This window comes from Rhinoderma darwinii, chromosome 1 (assembly GCF_050947455.1).
Source record: "Rhinoderma darwinii isolate aRhiDar2 chromosome 1, aRhiDar2.hap1, whole genome shotgun sequence".
Classification (NCBI taxonomy): Eukaryota; Metazoa; Chordata; class Amphibia; order Anura; family Rhinodermatidae; genus Rhinoderma; species Rhinoderma darwinii.
The window spans coordinates 65,455,676-65,476,858 of record NC_134687.1 but is presented as its reverse complement, the minus strand read 5'-3'; the positions used below and the strand labels follow the sequence as shown (position 1 = coordinate 65,476,858).

At 42.2% G+C, this 21,183-nt stretch overlaps 1 protein-coding gene and 1 long non-coding RNA gene across 5 annotated transcripts in view; one reads left to right on the top strand and one right to left on the bottom strand.

Annotated features, from left to right (window-relative positions):
* Positions 1-15,934, bottom strand: part of LOC142750404 (uncharacterized) — a 35,740-nt gene extending 19,806 nt beyond the window's left edge. The window contains exon 1 of the long non-coding RNA XR_012882600.1: positions 15,867-15,934. This is a non-coding gene — a long non-coding RNA (uncharacterized LOC142750404). The remainder of the gene's footprint in view (positions 1-15,866) is intronic.
* The window catches only part of APBB2 (amyloid beta precursor protein binding family B member 2), a 304,103-nt gene that overhangs the window by 78,013 nt on the left and 204,907 nt on the right, over positions 1-21,183 (top strand). For 2 of the 4 annotated variants that reach the window (XM_075859373.1, XM_075859379.1), the window contains exon 3: positions 14,367-14,481. In XM_075859373.1, the coding sequence (XP_075715488.1) occupies positions 14,436-14,481 (46 nt within the window). In that variant the 5' untranslated portion in view covers positions 14,367-14,435. Of the gene's footprint in view, positions 1-14,366; positions 14,482-21,183 lie in introns of those variants that run through there. The other 2 variants (XM_075859381.1, XM_075859377.1) reach the window with 1 other exon arrangement.

Genomic DNA, 21,183 nt, shown 5'->3' with positions numbered 1-21,183 from the left:
CCAAGATGAAGTTTTTTTTCTGATGGGTTTGCAGGGAATTTCCCACTACCCTGAAAGTTTATCTTTGTAATACTGATGCTTGTAAATAGAAATTCCTATAATACGTATACATTATTAGGCCCCATGCACACGACCGTAAAAAATCTCCGTAATTGCAGACCGTAATACAGTCCGCAATTACAGACCCGTTCGGTTCTATTGGCCACGGACACATTTCCGTATCGCTATGGATAGTTGTCCGTGCTATAGAACCGTGCTGGGAATTATGGAGCATGTCCTACTTTTCGTATTTTATGGGCCATGCTCCCATACTTTGTATGGGAGCACGGTCCGAAAAAATGGCCCGTGGCTGTCGGCATGAGGCCATAGACTTGATTTTTATCCAAGTGTGAGCCTGCTTATTAAGGCTTCATTCACATCTGCATTCGTAACTTAATTAGGGGCCTCCGTCGCAGATATGGCCAAGAACACTCGAAACAACAACGCAGCATGCTGTGCTATTGTTTCCAGTAAAGTCAATGGGTTCTGTCGGCCGTCGGTGGTGTTCGTCGTGCAATGGAACTGACACTTCCGGTTTTTCCGCTGTTCTGCTCCTCTGACGGAGCAGAACAACGGAAAGCAAACGCATGGGATTTTGATTTGATATCTTTACTTTCCATTTACAAATCAGTCTGAGATTGTAAAATTAAAACTTGGAAACATCTGGAAGTGTTGACATTTCCTGTCATATTTGACTTTCCTTCAACAGGAAGTTACTAGACAGTACAAGAGGTCATAACTGCATTCAAAGCATAAAACTATCCCACAATGCAGTTCTGATGGTACCGCGGGTATTGTGGAGAGAGAGTTCATGTATGACTCCAGTTTTCTGGTTATGTTTATTTCATTTTCTTTAAATGGACACTAGCTTTTCAAACAACTTATGCTAATCTAATAGTATACCTGATATAGATCAACTTTGTAATGTACTTACTGATAAAATTCTGTTTTATCCATGCAAATTCTATGTGAAGTTACTGCCACTAGGTGTCTCCCTTCCTATAATCTGTTGTCCACACCCTGTTGTCAAGCATTGGCCATCCCTGGTTACAGAGCAGAATTGACGGGCTGCAGAAGGTGGGGATGTGTCACTTTACTGCCTGATATAACTTTCTATAGAGAGGGGAGAGCAGGAGGAGGGAGCAGAGAGAGTGAGACTCAGCAACACATGCTGCATGTATGTCTATGGAGGGGGGATAGGTGGTGAGCGGAGGGAGGAAGTAGGAGCAGAGAAAAACACAGAGATGCTTCTGGTAAGATGTAAATCTCACCCCAGTGCTGGATTAGGCTCCGCCCACTAGCTTTGAGACAACTGAGAATTAGAGATAGAGACAGCAGAGGGGAAAAATGTTAAATAATGCCACATACAAGTCATGTAATGGCCAGAAATAGTGTTATTCCTCATGTACACAATTATGACCGTTTATACTGATAAGTCACCTGAAAAGTTAAATTTGGAACTTTTCTTGGATATTTTACTTGTATTGAAGACATCTATAGGCCATAAACACTAAAACAGCACAGTAAAACTTTTGTATCCAGGCTCTGCATTTCAGTGTGCTATATAGTAGCAGTGTCATTTCTGCAGCAATATGCTGCCTTTACCTTCTATATGGAATCGGGAATCGGTACAATTTGTAATTTACAAGTACTTATTTAGATTTCCCTGGAGTGGGCTGTTCGGCATCTCATTTTAAATTTGTTTTTGCGTTCTGCATGCGAATGACATCTGCAGCGCACGGTTCAGCAGAATATCCCTAACTCTCATTTACAATTATATGGGGCATTGAAAAAAAGCCAAGTTTTGTATAATGGAGACATAAAAAAAAGACATAAATTACCAGCAGTGCACGCACGTTTCCTGCTGAATATAGTTTGTAAGTAAATTGTAATGCTTTTATTGCTGATTTGCAAAGTACTATTTTATTTTTGTTAAGGGATTTAGGTATTCAAAGGCAAACTATAGAGGACCGATTGGCTGCTCCCTGTTTAAAATTACGTTCAATAATAAAACAGCCGGTTTAGTGATGCAACTTAGCCACATATCTTCTCCTAACGCATTGTTACATTGCATTAAAAGCAGTCCTAGATTTCAGCTACAACTGGTGACAGAGCCTCTTTAATACCTAAAACGTTGCAAGGAATTGTTCCCTAAAAGTCCGCGCTATGTTTGAGAGTACAACACCCACTATGTAGCTCCCCCAGACTGCGTTACTGCTCAGATGGTACACCAGTCTTCATGCATAGACCTCGATGTATCATATGACATTTTCTAGTCCTATCTATGCTGTTGATTTCCATTGTCTATTTCCATTTACAGTCATACTCTAAGCAACTGCTTTAGTTATCTCCACTTGTTTTACGCATTTGGGTTCATGTATACAAGTGTATTTGGAATCTGTGTTGTACAACTTTTGAGTACAAAGCCCATAATATCCTATGAGCCCGTGCTGTACCACCATTGTCCTTTTTTATTTTATAAGTGAAACAAAAAAATAACATGATGACGGCGCACATGCAAGATGTCTTATGGAGGCGGAAGAAATTGTTTTCTACTCAGAATGAAACGTCCAGCCGACACAAACCATCTCATTTACATACGGCACATGGTACTGTAATAGGACGCTACTGTTGCAACAAGACATTTGAGAAATTTCTTCCCTCCTAGATATTTCACGATTTACTTTGAATGGTATAATTACAAAGTGGACACATTTAGGAACCACAGCAACTCAACAACAATGTAAAAGACTACGCTAAGTTTCAGAGCGGGGTCACCAAGTGCGGAGTTGCATAGTTCATAAAACTCGCCAACCCTCTGCTGACCTTCTCTGGTATTAACGTCTGTACAAAAACGGTTCCCCCGGGAGCTTAATGGCATGGGTTTTCATGGCCGAGCAGCTGCATGCTAGCCTCACACCAACGAAGCACAATACCAAGCGTCGGATAGAGTGATGTAAAGCACACCGCCACTGGACTCTGGAGCAGTTTAATGGTGTTCTGTGGAGTGATGAATCACCTTATTCTATCTGGCGGTCTGATGGACAAGTCAGGGTTTGGTGAATGCCAGGAGAACATTACCTGCCTGACTGAATTGTGCCAACTGTAAAGTTTAGTGGAGGAGGGATAATGCTATAAGGTGTTTTTTCATAGGTTCGCCTATGCTCCTTAGTTCCAGTGAAGGAAAATCCTAAAACTTCAGCATACCAAGACATTTTGGACAATTGTTTGCTTCCAACTCTGTGTGAACAGTTTGGAGGAGGCCCTTTTCTGTTCCAGCATGACTGTGTCCCAGTGCACAAAGCAAGGTCCATAAAGGCATGGTTGGTTGAGTATGGTGTGGAAGAACTTGACTGACCCGCACAGATGCCTGACTTCAACCCCATCGAACAACTTTGGGATGAACTAGAACGATGATTGCATGCCAGGCCCTATCCTCCAACTTTAGTGTCTGACCTCACAAATGTTCTTCTGGATAAATAGGCAAAAATTCTCACAGACACACACCAAAATCTTGTAGAAACCCTTCCCAGAAGAGTGGAGGCTGTTTTAGCTGCAAAAGGGACCAACTCCATATTATTGTCTATGAATTTATAACTGGGTGTCATAAAGCTTCTGTAGATGTAATGTGTAGATATCCCAATACTTTTGTCCATATTGTGTATATATGCAATTTGTGTAACTGCACGTAGTTTAACATCGATAGCAAAAACGTGGGTTTTTCCAAAGACCAATGTCAGTAACTTGCTAGACGCCTTAGTTCCCAATTATTTCTTATTGGAAAAAACTTGGCCTGTTATTTATATTTGTTCCAATAAAATCTTTCCCTTAAGTATAATAGAAGGATGAGTGGCTATAGTAACTGGAAGGCAAATATATAGCAAAAAACATGTCTATCTGGCTAGTAATTGAATTGTCTAACCCTAATAAAGCCCTAAGTATTTCTTCACCATTTTTTGAGTACTGCAATGAATCATCAGGGGTATTGCAGTAAACTGAGAGTGAGTACAGTACTGATGATATAGAGCTACTTTTAGACAATGCTGAAGCAACTAATCGGGCCATGCGTGAGCATGGATGCGAGCCCTTATCTGCGGTTAAAGCGTCAAGGCTATAACAGGGGTAAGCCCCCCTACTAGCTGTGTCACAGCTCAAACTAGCCAATTAGCAGATAGGAGGGCCGGGGCTCCGAAAAACCTGCAGAGATGATAGTGGGCTAGGCGGTAAGCGACTAAACAGCGGCTAGACCACACATGCGGGTGAACAGGGAGGTACCCAGATACTGTGACAAGCCTCCCTCTAGCAGGACAGGAGACTTCCCCTCCCTCCTACATAACAAGTCATGTCACTCAAAATGACAGCTGGTCCAGTAAGCAAAATTCAGATATTGGAGCTGTCACTAGAAAAAGGGTCAGTATTTCCTCATTATAGGGGCACTGGTAGACCATAAATAACGGGAGCAGCTAGAAAAAATAACACAAAAGGAATGAACTCCATACATAAAAGGTGTGGGACCATATCCGTTGTGGACCGTCCCAACCTCATCAAATCACATGACCCATTGCGCGAAATGTAGATGTATAGACATTATAAAAGGTGGCACCCCGCTTGTTACTGTATTACCGTTATAATAATTACTTTTAAACAAGATGGAAATAAGTTGATTATCTGACAAGTTTTATATTCAGTTATTATGTGTTATACGCTCTAAGTGCCGGTAATTATGGCTATTAGCAAAAAAATGGGATTGAGTACAGAGCACCATTCCCTCTATCACTGGTCAAATAATTGAATTCTTTCAAAGCTTTCAACCTATATTTCACTTTAGTGGCCCCTTAACACCTGTTGCCCTATATACATAATTATTACGTTACACAGCTTCTTACTAAAATAAATGATTATAATATGGAAACATGCAGCAGCTGGAGATGGGCGCCTTACATCTGTGCCATCCAGACATCTTCTATTATGCCAACACTTAAGCACAGCCAAGAGGTTCTTAAAAGTTACAAGAGCAGTCAGGCACCATATGCTGGGGTTACAACATTTGCTATTCATTAAAATTATAGTTAGGAAGAAATCTTGTTATCTAAAGATAAATGTTGGAAAACAAAGACTAGGAAAACATTCAAATGTAATGTAATTAGGGTATTTAACCCATTCATTCAAGGGTTAAGCATATATAAAAAAACCTGCAAACCAACACAGAGTCCGTGGCCAAGCAGTAACTAGTGTTCACATCCATCATCATGCTGGAATGGGCAAGGTTGCAGTGGTTAGGCTGGCCTCATTGTGTCACTGAACTGCTACAGTATGTGTGGCTTCAGAAGATTTGTGAGGCTATTTAATGATCATTGATGAGCCATACCATATGGGCTAGGGTGGACTGAAAACATCCATGGCTCTCGTTCTGTCTTTATATATTTATTGTGATTTGAATGGTTCGGCTCGTGGCAGCGTCTGTCACACCACTGATGTTGTCTTGATGTCAGCTAGTCTTGCTTCAGGCTAGTACCAGATAACATTGTGGGTGCAGTGTGCTATCTTGGCAGCTCTGAAATAGCAATAATATTCATATCAACAGACCGAAAACCCACAGCTCAGATGGGCTTAGCAGAAATGCAAGTGGTCAGCGTTTTTCTAGGAGTTATTTGAAAGAGGGAAGTGCATTTCATAGCTCGACTGGCTGAATTACTATCACAATATTACAGGGCTGTGAGCAGCCATATGACATTAGTAGGGGTTACCACATGCAGAATACAAAATACCAATATATAAAGCAGTGACTTGTGATGTCTGAGGTCATCACACATCTGCTGATACCAATACTATACAAATGCCTCATAAATATAATCTTGAAGTTGATGTGCTGAAAGCAGGAAAAAACAACAAGAGCAAAGATCTGATCGAAATGTGAAGGCTAAATGACCTACCAAAGGTGTCCAAGGAAGGACAATCAGTGAATCGGCGGCATGGAGATGGGTGTCTAAGCTTCATTTATGTACATGGGGAACTGAAAAAAAAAAAGAATTCTGGCTTTGAGAGAAAATTGTTAGAGCACACAGAGTATCAGAGCTTGCTGCATTTGTGGCCGCGTATCCGCAGACTGGTCAAGGTGCCCTCGCTGACCAATGTCCACTGACAAATGTGCATACAATGGGCATGTGAGCATCAGAACAGAACAGAGCATGAAGTAATTGAAGAAGAAGGTGGCCCGCTGTGATGAATTACGTTTTCTTTTACAGATGGATGTGGATGGCCGGCAACTGTATTCCCTAACGGCAGTGGATCCTTTCAGCAGAGTAATGTGCTCTTCCACGCGTTATAAATTTTGTTTTGCAATTTTTGAATTTACTTTTACTAAAAAAAAATGTTTACTTTTTACATTTCAGCTTCATAAAAAAAAAAAACAACACTCAAAGGTGTACTTAGCCTTTAACTGGTTCCCGAACACTGCCTGTGTTTTTACGGCCAGCGGTCGGGGTCTCTGAATTCCGCCCTATAGGTTCATTACAGCAGCACTTCAGAGTGTGCATGCGCGATCAAGTGCACAAAGTCCTTTGACCCGGCTATTGTCAACAGCTCTGGGCACTAGGCAGAAGATCAGTACCAATCTGTGTGGTCCCTGATTATGTGATCGCTGTGAGAACCAATCACAGCGATTACATGTATTTCTATTGAAAACATAGTGTCCACACGATCACATGCACACAGCCCTGTGCCCTGGCTGTTGCCAACAGCCCAGGGTAATGGGCAGAAGATCAGGGACCAATCTGTGTGGTCCCTGATCATGTGAGCGCTGTGGGAACCAATCACAGCGATCACATGTATTTCCATTGAAAATATAGTGTGCATGCGATCGCGTGCGTATAGACCTGTGCCCTGGCTGTTGCCAACAACCATGGGCACTGGTCAGAGGTTTAGGGACCAATCTGTGTGCTCCCTGATCATGTGATGGCTTTGAGAACCTATCACAGCAATCACAACTGTGTTTATTTTGAAACTTCTGGCAGCGAATCTCCTGCCTCTTTACTTCTCCTCACACATTGTTAGGCCCTGTTCACACAGAGTTTTTTTACAGGCAGAAAATTCTGCCTCAAAATTTCATCTGCCTGCACGCCGTTTGCCACATTTTTCGCCCTCGGCCATCGAGCGCCGCGGGCAAAAACGCTGTGAAATACGCTTTCTCTGCCTCCCATTGATGTCAATGGGAGATCAGAGACGTAAACGCCCGAACATAGGGCATGTCGCTTCTTTTTCCCGTGAGACGGTTTTTCCGCTCGCAGGAAAAAAACGCCTTCGCCTTCCATTGAAATCAATAGGAGACATTTTCAGACATTCTTTGGCACGTTTTCCGTTGCGGTTTCCATGTCAAAAGATGTGTAAAAGAAACTCAGTGTGAACAGGGCCTTACAGTGTGAGGAGAAGACTAGAGAATTGCTGCCAGAAGAATACTGTTACAAACAAAAAGTAGTGTTACACCACCAATATATTTTTTTGTTTAAATATATATAATAATTCATAGTTTATTAAAAAAAAAATGTCTTTTTTTTTTATTTTGGTTGGTTTTAGTGACGTTATGGCGAGGAGGTTATATAGCGCTGAGAAGGCATATGCCATGCTGTGGTCAGAATCTGAGATGGTATCAGAGATAGAAACTTTTTTTTAAGCAGCGACAATGTTTTGTGTCACTTCAGGTTCGTCTTCAGGGGACATCATGACTGACAAAGTTGACTCTTTAGAGCATGGAAGCGCACGGCCTAGTAACGCTGTAGAACAGGACAGCATTTGCCCTCCAGTTCAGGCTCTTGTATGGGAACCTGCTCCATCTTTTGGCCCTAGAATCCACACATTTACTCCTCCTGGCATAACAGTGGACGATTCAAATTTTGCCCAAATGGATTACTTTTGTTTATTTATTAGTTTATTTATTACTGGCGACCTCCTAAACATAATTGCACACAAAAGTAATTTATATGCCGCTCAGTATATAAGGTAGAAACCTTCATCCACCCACGCGAAAGATTGGACGCCCACCAATTTGCCTGAATTAAAAAAAGGTTTGGGGCTCACCCTAAATATGGGTATTGTAAAAAAGCCCTCCATAAGATCGTGCTGCTCAACTAGACCTGCCCAAGCCACCCCAGTGTATTCTGCAGTAATGTCTAGGTCTCATTACGAAACCTTAATGAGGTTCCTTCACTTCAATGACAACGCACAGGCCCCCCCAAGTACCGATTTAAACCCTGATCGGGTGTTCAAAATAAGACCACTGATAAATTTCCTAAATTTATTTCTGCAATTTTACACCCCAGAGGACAATGTAAGCGTGGACGAATCCCAATTGAGCTTCCATGGAAGATTAGTTTTCGCCAATATCTACCTTTCAAAAGGGCAAGATATGGCATTAAGCTTTACAAATTATGCGAAAGTGGGTCAGGTTATACTGCCGCCTTCAGTATTTATGAAGGGCCGGACCGATCTAATTGTTCCAGGATGCCCCCCTGATCTTTCCACCAGCAGTAAGATAGTGTTGGAGATAATGCAGCCTCTGCTTCACAAGGGGTATTACCTGTACTGCGCAAATTTTTATTCAAGTGTGCTCCTGTTTAGGTATTTGCATACTGCGAACACAGGGGCGTTTGGCACCATGCGCAAAAACTGAATTGGTTTTCCGCAGCAATTAGTGCGGAAGCGCATGGTAAAGGGGGATTCCTGTGCATATGCATTTCAGGAATTGCTGGCGGTCAAGTACAGGGATCGCAAAGATTTTTATGTGCTAAACACAATTTATTCCACAGTAACAGTGGCAGTGAGGGAAGGAGGGGCAACATTGGACAAGCCACACAGTAAGGGCATGACCACACGTAGCGGAATTGCTCTGGAATTCCGCTGCGGACAGTCCGCAGCGGAAATCCGCAGCGTATACGTTTCTCCATTGCCTTCCACAGCTTTTTAGTTGTGTTCGTTTACACGTTGCGGACAATTCCGCTGCGTAGCATAGGCTGCGGCGCGGAATTTGGTGTCTGCAGCATACAATGGTTGTTGCGGACGTGTAGCGGACTTGTTGCGGACTCATTGCGGAATTTCTCCATTGAATTCAATGGAGAGTCAAAATTCCGCAATGAAGTCCGCAGATGTTATGTAGATGTTATGTGTGCTGCGGAGCGTATTGGTTTTACTAACATGACATTTCTTCATTCTGGCTGGACCTATGTATTTCTAGGTCTACAGCCAGACTCAGGAAGTCAATGGGGATCCCGTAATTATGGGTGACTACGTGTGTGCACCCATAATTACGGGTGACTACGTGTGTGCACCCATAATTACGGGTGACTACGTGTGTGCACCCGTAATTACGGGAGCGTTGCTAGGCGACGTCAGTAAATAGTCACTGTCCAGGGTGCTGAAAGAGTTAAACAATCGGCAGTAACTGTTTCAGCACCCTGGACAGTGACTACTGATCACAAGATACATCAACCTGTAAAAAAAATAGAAGTTCCTACTTACCGAGAACTCCCTGCTTCTTCCTCCAGTCCGGCCTCCCAGGATGACGTTTCAGTCCAAGTGACGGCTGCAGCCAATCACAGGCTGCAGCGGTCACATGGACTGCCGCGTCATCCAGGGAGGTCGGGCTGGATGGCGAAAGAGGGAAGCGTCACCAAGACAACGGCCGGGTAAGTATGAATTTCTGTTACTTTTTACTAGGGAAAGGGCTGTCCCTTCTCTCTATCCTGCACTGATAGAGAGAAGGGAAGCACTCTTCCCCTCAATACGCAACGGCTAGTCCGCATCAATTTAATGCCCATTTTAGGCAAAGCCGCAACAGAATCTGCGACGCAGATTCTGTGCGGCATTGATGCGGACAGTGGCGGAAGAAATCCGCCACGTCTGGGCATGCCCTAAGCGTGTCCGAATATAACAAGTACATGGGGGGGGTGGATTTAAACGATCAGGTTTTACAACCCTATTCAGTAAAACGGAAAACAAAAACCTGGTACAAAAAAAGTGTCTATCTTCTGCAGGTGGCAATCCACAACTCATTTGTGCTGTATAAAAAAAAAAAAGACAGAGGCAGAGTCACATATCGTGATTGTCAGGAGAAAATTATTGCAGGCCTCATATTTGACGTTCAGGACACCAGAGAATGGTACCAGTTTGAGGATGTCAAACGATTCCCATTCCCCTAACATCAACAAGAAGGAACCCCCAGACAAAGTGCCGTATCTGCAGAAAAGACGGGCGCCGCAAAGATTCCCGATACTTTTGTTCCTCATGTCCCAACCAAGCCTGTGCATTCACCCATGTTTTAAAAATGGCATACTGTTCTAAATTATTAGATTTTAGATTATTAGTCGAAAATATATTTGCCCTACTTTACATTTTTATTTCCCCAATTATTTTACTTCAAGGGTGAGGAAGGCAATGGGTGGGGGGGGGGGTGACATGTTTGCGTATTTTCGAATGTTCAACTGCTGGAAAGACACTTCATTTGAATAAACCTGCAATTTCTTATTGTAGGAAACCAAAATAATATAAATTCCCGTTATACACCTAGATGAATACTTTTGGGATATATGAAACGGTTATAGAAACTCTGATGAGTTTTGTAAAATCAGCTTTGAAAAAATTGTAATTTGTGAAATAAGCTTCTTCTATCATAAGCCCTCTTACATCTCTAAGTGATAAATAAAGCACACATATTTGGTATCTTCATAGATGGGAGAAGTGGCAGAACGTGAAATGAGATCAACTTAATACGTGGTCCATACTGTGTGTAAAAAATGCTTGCGTAAACCGACTTATTTGCCCAAAAAAATCTAATTTTATTTCGTTCCATCTTATTCGAGAAACTTTCGGAAGAAAACTGAACTTTCTAAAAAAAAAATTATAAACTCCATTGAAAAAAATCTCGGGGGCGCGGTCTTCTTTTGTGAATGAAATAATTTACCGTATGGGGTGTTTGGAATATTTCAAGGGCATTGGGCCCCCCAGAAAACCGTATCCTGCTATAAAGTCAAGTGCAGAGTTGCTGGACCCAAAAGGCCAAAAAAGTCCCCTTTATGCCATGCCCTGGTACATGCCCGCACAGTGAATAAAGCATACATATTGGGTATCCACATACACGGGAGAAGTGTCAGAACGTGAAATTGGATTAATTTTGTCTGTGGTCCATACAATGTGTGATCACTGTTTGCATAAAATGACACATTTGTTAAATTCTTGAATTTTTTTCCAATTTTGCCCACTTTAGAAAAAAAAAAAAAGATGTATACTGACAAATACCATTAAAACAAAGCCCTATCTGTCCTTTAAAAAGATTGTAAAATTCAAAGATAAACTGCACCTGCAGTGTTATATTCATCTAAATTAGCGCATAGCAAAATAGTGACATTTTCTGTGGTCATTTAGCTGTAAAGCAGCCTTGTCCTTAAAGGGGTTTCCCATCTTGGACATTTATGGCATATCCACAGGATATGCCATAAAAGTCCGATAGATGCGGGTCCAACCTCTGAGACCCGCACGTGTCTGTAGAATGGGGCCCCCTAAACCCCATTCTAGCTTACTCGGCTCTCGCTTCCTCCCAGCCACATATTGGATAAGTGGTCAGTAGCTACGGAAACCGCGTAGTACGGCGAGCTAAGCTGTTTCCGTAGCTACCGAGTTACGGAAACAGCGTAGCTCGCAGTGCTACGCTGTTTGAGTAACTCCCATTCACTTCTATAGGAGTTACGGAAACAGCGTATCTCAGCGAGCACTCGGCAAACTCGGCTGTTTCCGTAACTCCCCTAACCAGAAAGTGGCTGGGGGCAGCGGAGCCCAGTAAGCTAGAACGGGGTTTAGGGGTCACCGTTCTAGAGATAGATGCGGGTCCTAGACGTGGAACCCGCATCTATCAGACTTTTATGGCATATCCTGTGGACCCTTTCCCGTCACAGCAATTTTTTCGATTTTCGTTTGCAGGACGAGTTGTAGTTTTTTATGGCACCATTTATTGTATCACATAATGAATTGGGAAACTGGAAAAAAAATTATTTGTGGGGTGGAATAGGAAAAAAACTTTATATATAAAAATGGATATTGTTTTTTTTATGTTTTACTACTTTTACAAGGAAGAAACTAATTGTTAAAAATAAAATTTGTGTTTTGTCGCCATAACTTTTTTACTTTTCAGTCAATTGAGCGATATGAGGGCTTATTTTTTGCGGGGCGAGCTTTAGTTTCTATTCTTTTTGATCACTTTTTATTTCATTTTTTGTGGGTTATGAAGTGACCAAAAACAGCGATTCTGGCGTTTTATTTTTTATGGCGTTCACCGAGCGGGTTCAATAATGTTATATTGTAACAGTTCGGACTTTTACTGATTCGGCGATACAAATTTTGTTTATTTTTTACGTTACTTTAGAGGAAAAATGGGAAAAGTTTTTTTTTTTAAATGTATAATATATATATATATATATATATATATTACACTACTTAAAATGTGTAAAAGTTTAATAAAGTTTTATCAGTCCGCTCCAAAGATCACCTCCCGCACCACAATGTAATTTTTTTTTTAAATAAAAATGTCAATCACTGTGTTTTGTGCAACTTTATAATTCATTTTTATTAAAAATTCTTTTTACTTCTTAAGATACAGCTGCTTTGTATTCTGTATACAGAGCAGCTGTATCGTGTGCTAAGACCTGAATCCGTCTCTGACACGCAGGATCCACCTGTAATCGATCACATCTAACTTATGAAATTATATATATATATTCTGAGACATTTTTCCTCTGTAGTATAAATAATTGTAAAATCAGCTCTGGGCTATAAAACATATTTTAAGATAGATACAAGATAGCTATTTGCAAATTTGCTTAGCACTTTTTATTTATATGGACTACTAAATTAGATGAAACAGGTTCATTTCTGCAAGGGACAGTAGTAAACACAATATGCTCTTATTCTGAATAGATACATTGCAAAGTAGAAGAAATATCTTCGCAACAATTTATTTACTGTGAATTCTTCCATTGGTGATTTTAATATTTTTGTCCTATTGGAAAAGCAGTGAAGAATATTTGATTATCCGCTACATACAGTCTATAGTAATTTTAGAGTATTCATTTGCAGAGATGTTTAATGACATAAGGGGCTCCATTTGTACAATAAAATTAAAATGATGGATATATTTCTGCAGATAGTGAACATTTATCATTCATGGCCATTTAGGTATACAAATGTAGCAGAACTGAGTTATTCTAATACCGCAAAACTGAATTTAGCATTTAGCGCATCACTTCATATCACAATGTGTTGTCTGCGGATTTACATAGGACTTCAGGTAAACCTATTAGGGTATGTGCACACACACTAATTACGTCCGTAATTGACGGACGTATTTCGGCCGCAAGTCCCGGACCGAACACAGTGCAGGGAGCCGGGCTCCTAGCATCATAGTTATATACGATGCTAGGAGTCCCTGCCTCTCCGTGGAACTACTGTCCCGTACTGAAAACATGATTACAGTACGGGACAGTTGTCCTGCAGAGAGGCAGGGACTCCTAGCATCGTATATAACTATGATGCTAGGAGCCCGGCCCCCTGCACTGTGTTCGGTCCGGTACTTGCGGCCGAAATACGTCCGTCAATTACGGACGTAAGTAGTGTGTGTGCACATACCCTTAAGATAACAAAATTCAAACAATACAGTTTCCTCAGCACTGTTTTTTGGGTCCCTTGCCTTATATTGTCATTGCAGAACGCTTCATAAATGAACACAGACCATGGCAGCCAATCGCTGGCCGAAGCGTGACATATCGTCCAAAATGATGTCACTGCACTTTTAATACTTTGAATATCTCCAATATACTCTTACATATGGACTCCAGGAGTCAGGCAGTCTGCTTAAAAAGATTGCCACCAGTCCACTGTGCTGTTTATTCCGTCAAGAACAACGGAATCCTGTCACAACGGTGACAAACGGAAACCATTAGCAACGTTTCTGTCACCATTGAGATCAATGGTGAGGGAAACGGAAGCTAAGGTTTCAGTTTGCCTTTCCGTTGAGGGGTTAAACCGACGGAAACCTCCGACAAAACCCCTCATCATCGGACAGGCAACACTGATGTGAACAGGCCCTAAATGTTTATGTGGCTTCCTGTTTATGATGGTCTTATTGTTAAGCCACTAAGAATCAGCTTGGTACAAGTAGTGGCCTTACTGGCTCCTGTATATAATATACTTTATATACCTAGTAAAGGGGATGGATGCTTTTATCTTTTTTTATCATATAGATCACAAGTTTACGAGTCTTTACATTTTAATGTGTTTTCTCTCTGTAGGTGAAGATTAATAGAGAAGTTTCATTGTTCTACATTTTCTAAGACGCTGTAATGTTCTGACTATCAACAATGGGCAGGCGCTATCCAGGTTCATCGTATCGACCAAGCAGTTCATGTAAGTATTCGCCAAAATAGTACAGTATATACAACTGCTGTAACGGGTTTGTTATGGCAATATTTAGGAGAAATATTTCGATAACTGAAAAAATTGACCCCGGTTAATCTAAATTACTAGGAGACACCTTGATATACAAACATATTCTCGTAATGGGTTGTTTAATAAAGTAACCAGTTTTGAATGACCTATCGCTTAATACATGGACAGACTGGGTCTGCCAGAGAGGGCGACAGCAATGAGGCTCCGTTCTACACTGCTCCGGTTCTGCTCTCGCAGCAGTCACGTGGTTCTGCAGTCAATCACTGGCCTCAGCGGGCACGTGCCATTCATGGCAGCATCATTGTTGGGGACAGCGAGTGGTTGCAGCGGCACGTGATGGATGAACGGCACGTAACTGCTGCTGGAGCTTCCAGGATCAAAGTGGCGGAGAAAGCGGCCTCATTGCTGTCGGGGGGGGGGGGACTTCATTGCGTTTTGTATCTGCTGGTTAATTATGTTATGCCATCCCCTGCCCTGCTGTCGATTTTGAGAAGCCCCTTTAATATTGATATATAATATTTTTTTTATAAAAACATCACTTGTCTTGTCCATCGGCTGTATCCTGTATTGCAGCTTGGCCCCATTCAAGTAAGGACCCATTCACATCGCGTTTGTGCTATCCGCCGAGCGTATACGTTTTTTTTTATAAAAGCGTAGACCATTGAAAACTTATACAAACGTGTACCATTTATCTAAAAAGATATGCTTTTTTTAAAAAGTGAACACTGATAGAAAAAAACAAAACAAAAAAAAACAACTGATAGATTTACTGTATGTAAACGTATACAAACCTATAGCATTGTTTGCATACGTCGTCCATTGAGATCAATGCTAAAAGAAAGTTACGTCGCGTATACGTTTTTTTGAAGTACAGAATAGTGTAGCAGACTACGCTTTCAAACAACGATATCCCAACGTAAACAATGACAAACATGGACCAAACGGATGCTATTTTGGTCTACATTTGACCCATTACAGTCTATGTATACGCCAAGCCATACGTTTCAATACTTTTTTAGTGTTTAAAAACGTATATATGCTCGGTGGATAGCACAAACGCAATGTGAATGGGGCCTTAATGGCACTGCTTTGGGAAAAAATATAACTTTTTTTTAAATCACAGACGACCCCTGTTAGGACAATTATTCAATAGCTTCTAATGCAATTCATAATGGTATTTAGAAATAACTAAAATGACTCCACTTAGTAATTTGAGCTACGCTCATTTATTGTATTAAAACAGGTCTTGGCGGTGATGAGTCCTTTGAGACCCTGAACCTTGTATTTCAGTAATTGATTCTAGTTCCGTTTTCCTCCTGTCTGAGGTATTGGGCAGCTCTTACCTTCCTGTGCACAGTTGTGTTGGCTCGTCTCGTGCTCTCGTCTGGTATGTGGACTGTCTTAGCAGAGTTTGTGTCAGATACCACTCACTTCCCCAGTCATTTCCTCTCTTATAAATCACATCCTTAGAGAACGCTCTGTAATGCTTCTGACTTTTGTTTATTGGATGGAGTGTGTCCTGTTTCCTGATGTCTATTTTCATTCTCTAGTGAACTGATGGACAAATGACAGCTGCCCCATGCAACCACTATGCGACTAAACAGTATTTCTTTATTTTTTACACTTTGTAACCCCTTCATCACGTAACATTGTTTCCATCTTCGTTCAGAAGTGATAGGGTGGAAGTGTGCCAGATACAGTAGCTATCACACAACGTCATATAAAACTATACAAAAGTAACCGTTTTAAGTAAAATAGTGTATCAGGCACTGTAGCTGCTGTCAAGACGATTTTGACTCCTAATGACCATATGAATCGTGTTTTTTTTAGAATGCCCGCTCTACTGTTTGAGTCTTTAGACAATGGTGTGTCAAGATTATTCGTCCATATTCGTCCATCTTCTCTCTGGTTTTCCTCTTTCCCTTTAGCTCTTCCCGCCTATTCCAATTAACTATGACCAAAATTAGATACTCATATCTCAACATGCTGGGAGTTGTGGTTTCACAACAACTGGAGAGCCACTGGTTGGAGACATCTGATCTATAGTCTGCGATTTGTGTGGACAAATGTGGAGAAATACTCCATCTCCAGACCTTAGTATAAGTCACATTACTGACGCTTATATATTATACCTGCAGTCAATCATCTTACTTATTTTTGTGTCTTACCTTTTGCCTTTTGGGGGCTTTTTCCTCATTGAAACTTTTTTATTTGCCTTATGTTACTGACAATCAAATATTTTTAAATATCTGACAAATATAGATAATTGGTATTTAGCCTGATAAAATATATATATTTTCTTGTTGTTGTGCCTTAAAGAATCTGATCGGCGCTGTAATGTAGATAACAGTCGTTTTTATTTTGAAAAACAATAATTTTGAGCAAGTTATGAGCAATTTTAGATTTATGCTAATTAGTTTCTTAATAGACAACTGGGCGTGTTTTACCTTTTGACCAACTGGGCGTTGTACAGAGGAGTGTATGACCTCGGGTCCTGACATACCTCTGGATACACCACTTCATGCCACTAATAGCAGTGGCCTCTATCAGCAGGATAATGGGCTCTTCTACACTGAAAAATTGTTCAGGAATGATGAGGAACAGGACAGAGTTCAAAGTGCCGACTTGGGCTTCAAATTCCCCATATCTCAATCCAATTGAGCATCTGTGGGATGTGCTGGGAAAACAAGTCCGGTCCATGGAGGCCCCAACTCGCAACTTATAGGACTGAAAGGATCTGCTACTAACATCTTGGTGCCACATACCACAGGACACCTTCAGAAGTCTTGAGGAGTCCATGCCTCGACAGGTTAGAGCTGTTTTGGTGGCATGAGGGGGACCAACACAACGTTAACGTTATGGCTGAACTGTGTGTACATATACAATAAAACTGCTAAATAATTTACGCTATTATCAAATCTGCAGTCTTGAGAGATTTCAGAAAAGTTGGCAATTTTGTGCCCTACACAAGTTATAGACTATTAGAAGTTCTGGACAATTGGTGGATTAAAGGAACTTTGCTTTATATGGTACATGAAGTTAAAATATTTCAGTGTTTCTAAGTGTGTGTTCTAAATACTGCACTGCTGTGATGGGTGGTACTAGAAGAGTTTAGCTTGTCCTTTTTGTCGTTTCCCATAATACTGGGTGTAGTCTGGATTTCTTTCCTGAAATATATCACTTATTTTAGTGTTCTGGGTGTAATCATGGACAAAAGAGTAGCCTGATAGATCTATATGGGAAAAAGAGTCTTGATATAACGTGAATGCTGAGCAACGCTGGGGACATGAGGTGATTCATTTCCTGCCTGCAACATGTTCTTGAGATCTTCTTCATTGTTTTTTAGCTGTAATTAATCTTACTGGTGTATTATGTCAGCCTGCATTGTAATGTCAGTAAAATAGTATTTTGTACATAGTCTGAGCTCAAGTAACCTCCACATGTAAAGTACAACTGTACCACAATTAAAAATATTACTTTTGGGGGCGTGGCTTGGCGCGCAGCAAGAGCGGTCGCATGATCTGAGAGCTCCGCCGTGAACCCGCGCCAAAGTTATCCTGCAAGTAATCCTACAGCTTCTAAAAGCTATAAACATACCTTCCAAACGATCCAGGCGGTTGAAGGCAGCAAAAATGAGTCCAACCAGAGGTCAGTCGGCCGCGGAAAAGTTGCAAGGCCTTTGCAAGAAGTGAAGGGCAAGATGGCGGCCGCACTCCTCTTCCCCAGCGCTCTAAGGGAGGAGGAGGAGGAGCAGCCTCAGGCAGTCAGGATACGGCTACAGAGGAAGCCCCGGAGCCCACACTGTCTGAGATGACGACCCAGCTGCTGACAGCTATCGCGGCCTGTAAAACCTCACTTACTGGAAAGCTGGAAGAGGTAAAGATTGATATAGGGCTAATGAGGCAAGACATGCAAGCCATGAGGGAGCGCATAACACATGCGGAAGAACGGGTATCTGGGCTGGAAGATAGAACGGTATCCTTGCCTGGAGCAATTGCTGATCTGGAATCGGCAGCAGAATTGTGGGGACAAAAATCTGACGACATGGAAAACAGGCTTAGGCGCAACAACATCATGCCTGAGCGAATAGAAGGTCAAAATCCGGGTGAATTTGTCTTGCAATGGCTTAAAGACCTGCTCCCAGACGCGCCATTTTCGCAGGCCTTGGCGGTTGAAAGAGCTCACAGAGTGCCGGGGAGATCACCACCCCCAGGAGCACCCCCTAGACCGCTGCTGGCACGCCTTCTCAACTGCAATGACCGGGACATGATTCTGCGCCTGACACGTCGATTACCGGAGATTACCTATAATGGGGCAAAAGTGTCTATATTTCCTGATTTCTCTGCTGACCTGCAAAAGCGGAGGGCGACATTTCTGGCCGTCAAGAGGCGCCTGAGAGATCTGGGCATCCCCTACTCCATGTCATATCCAGCCCGACTACGTATTGTGTATGGGGAAAGATCCATATTTTTCAACTCCCCGCAAGAAGCTGACGACTGGGTGAGAAGTAAACGACCGGCACGCCGAAATTAATATTATTGATCAACGCAGTTGGCGACTCATACAAGGCGGACTGATGCTATTGACCCAGTCTGTATTACCGGAACCGTGGGACAGTTCGCAGGGATTCTCGGTACGTCTCATCCTGACGGTGATGCGGATGGGGCCGGATGGAGATCGGTTGGCCAAGGTGCCTTTCTACGTCAGCCAATATGTGAGACGACACTCCTGAGGAGACTACCGCACGTATCCTTAAAGATAGAAGCTTGAACAGTTGCTGTTTGGCGCGGGGATTACCCCCGATTACTTAAATGCCACGTTTCTGGGCATGCAACGGCAATGTAATATGCATCTTCATGCATTGTCGGTATTGTTATAATGTTTACAACTGGTTTATCTTGGTTATAAGTTGGAATGTGCCGCGGATGCGGATAGATTTAATACTACTAAGGTACAGATGCAACCGTGTAAGAGATGTATTGATTCATTTATACTCACCTCTGCAACAGGCGAGAATGTTACTGTATATCAGAGATTATGGCTGACTCCTGCATATGGATATCGCAATGTATAGATGTCTTCTTTAACTGTAATGTCCTGGAACGTGAGGGGTATGGGCAGTCCGCAGAAGCGAGTTATACTGTATAGCCACATCCGTAGAGTTAACCCTCATATATTGTGCCTCCAGGAGACTCACTTAGTACCCGCCAAAACGAGAACAGTGACCTGGGTTCAGTGGTCTGGCCACTCTTGTCATACTTCATATTCAAGAGGTGTTTCAATCCTGGTGCACAAATCCGTGTGGTGGGAGGCCATCCATACCAAAGTTGATAGTGAAGGCAGATATGTGTTTGTGTATGCCCTCATAGAAAATGTTCCCTATGTAATACTGGGCATGTACATCCCCCCCGCCCGCATCTATGCAAATTTTACATATGGCTGCTGCCTTTGCCGCAACTTATCCGACCGCTAAAGTACTGGGAATGGGAGACTTCAATATGGTAGTGAACTGCAACCTTGACAGACTTAACACTTCCTCTGAGGGGGATAGGGCGGCACCCGACATATCTGTATTAGGCTTCTGGTTGGACGGATAGATGGGATGGATAGATCTTTACCGATATAAACATCCGACAGCTAAAGTGTATTCATGTCACTCACTAGGCAAGCACTCCCTATCACGCATCGATTGTATGGTGGGTAATTCTCTTGTTGTGCCCATGGTTGACTCTATCTCCTATAAGTCCAGAGCGGCGTCGGATCATTCCCCTATGGTGGCCAGCCTTAGCCTCCGCCCTTCTAGGCCTGGGACGTGGAAAATACACCCCTTTTGGCTGACCCTGATAGGCCCTCAAGATAGGATCCCAGATCAATTGGAGGAGTTTAACATGGACCATAGTACATTTGAGAATTCCAGTATTGCATGGGACACCTTGAAAGCTTACCTTAGAGGGTGTCTTAGTTCCACGATTTCATATATTAAAAAAGATTCTACCAGGATTGAATTAGAGCTAGAGCAGCAATGCAAAATTTTAGAGGGCAAATTCATAGATGACCCTACAGACACGAACAGGGATCTCTGGCTGCAAACAGGGCGGAAATACCTTATGCTGCTTCAGGAAAAGGCAAACAGGAAAATATTTTTTACCAGACAATCGTATTTTGAATTGGGCAACCAGTCTAGTAAGCTATTGGCACACTTAATCCACCAGAACTCTAAAAGTCCAGCCATCCTCAAGATACAAGGTGGATCTGGGGAGAGCTTGTCAGACTCCCTAGGTATAGCCAAGACATTTGTACAATTTTACAAAGAGTTATACACCTCCCATTCTAGATACGATGTGTCAGAGTTTAAGGCCTATATGGATGGTATAACGTTCCCTACGCTGAGCACAGAAGGCAGAATCGCTTTAGAGGCCGATGTGACGGAGGAGGAGATACGGGAGGCCATGGGGGACATGTCAAAAGGGAAGGCGTCGGGCCCAGATGGGGTTCCTATAGAGGTGTATCACAAATATTCGGAACACCTCATCCCCTCACTACGCGCTATGTTCTCCTATGCACTAGATAAGGGGCGGCTGCCTGATAGTATGTATGACGCAACTATAATAGTCCTGTTAAAACCTGATAAGGATCCGATGGATTGTGGCTCCTATCGTC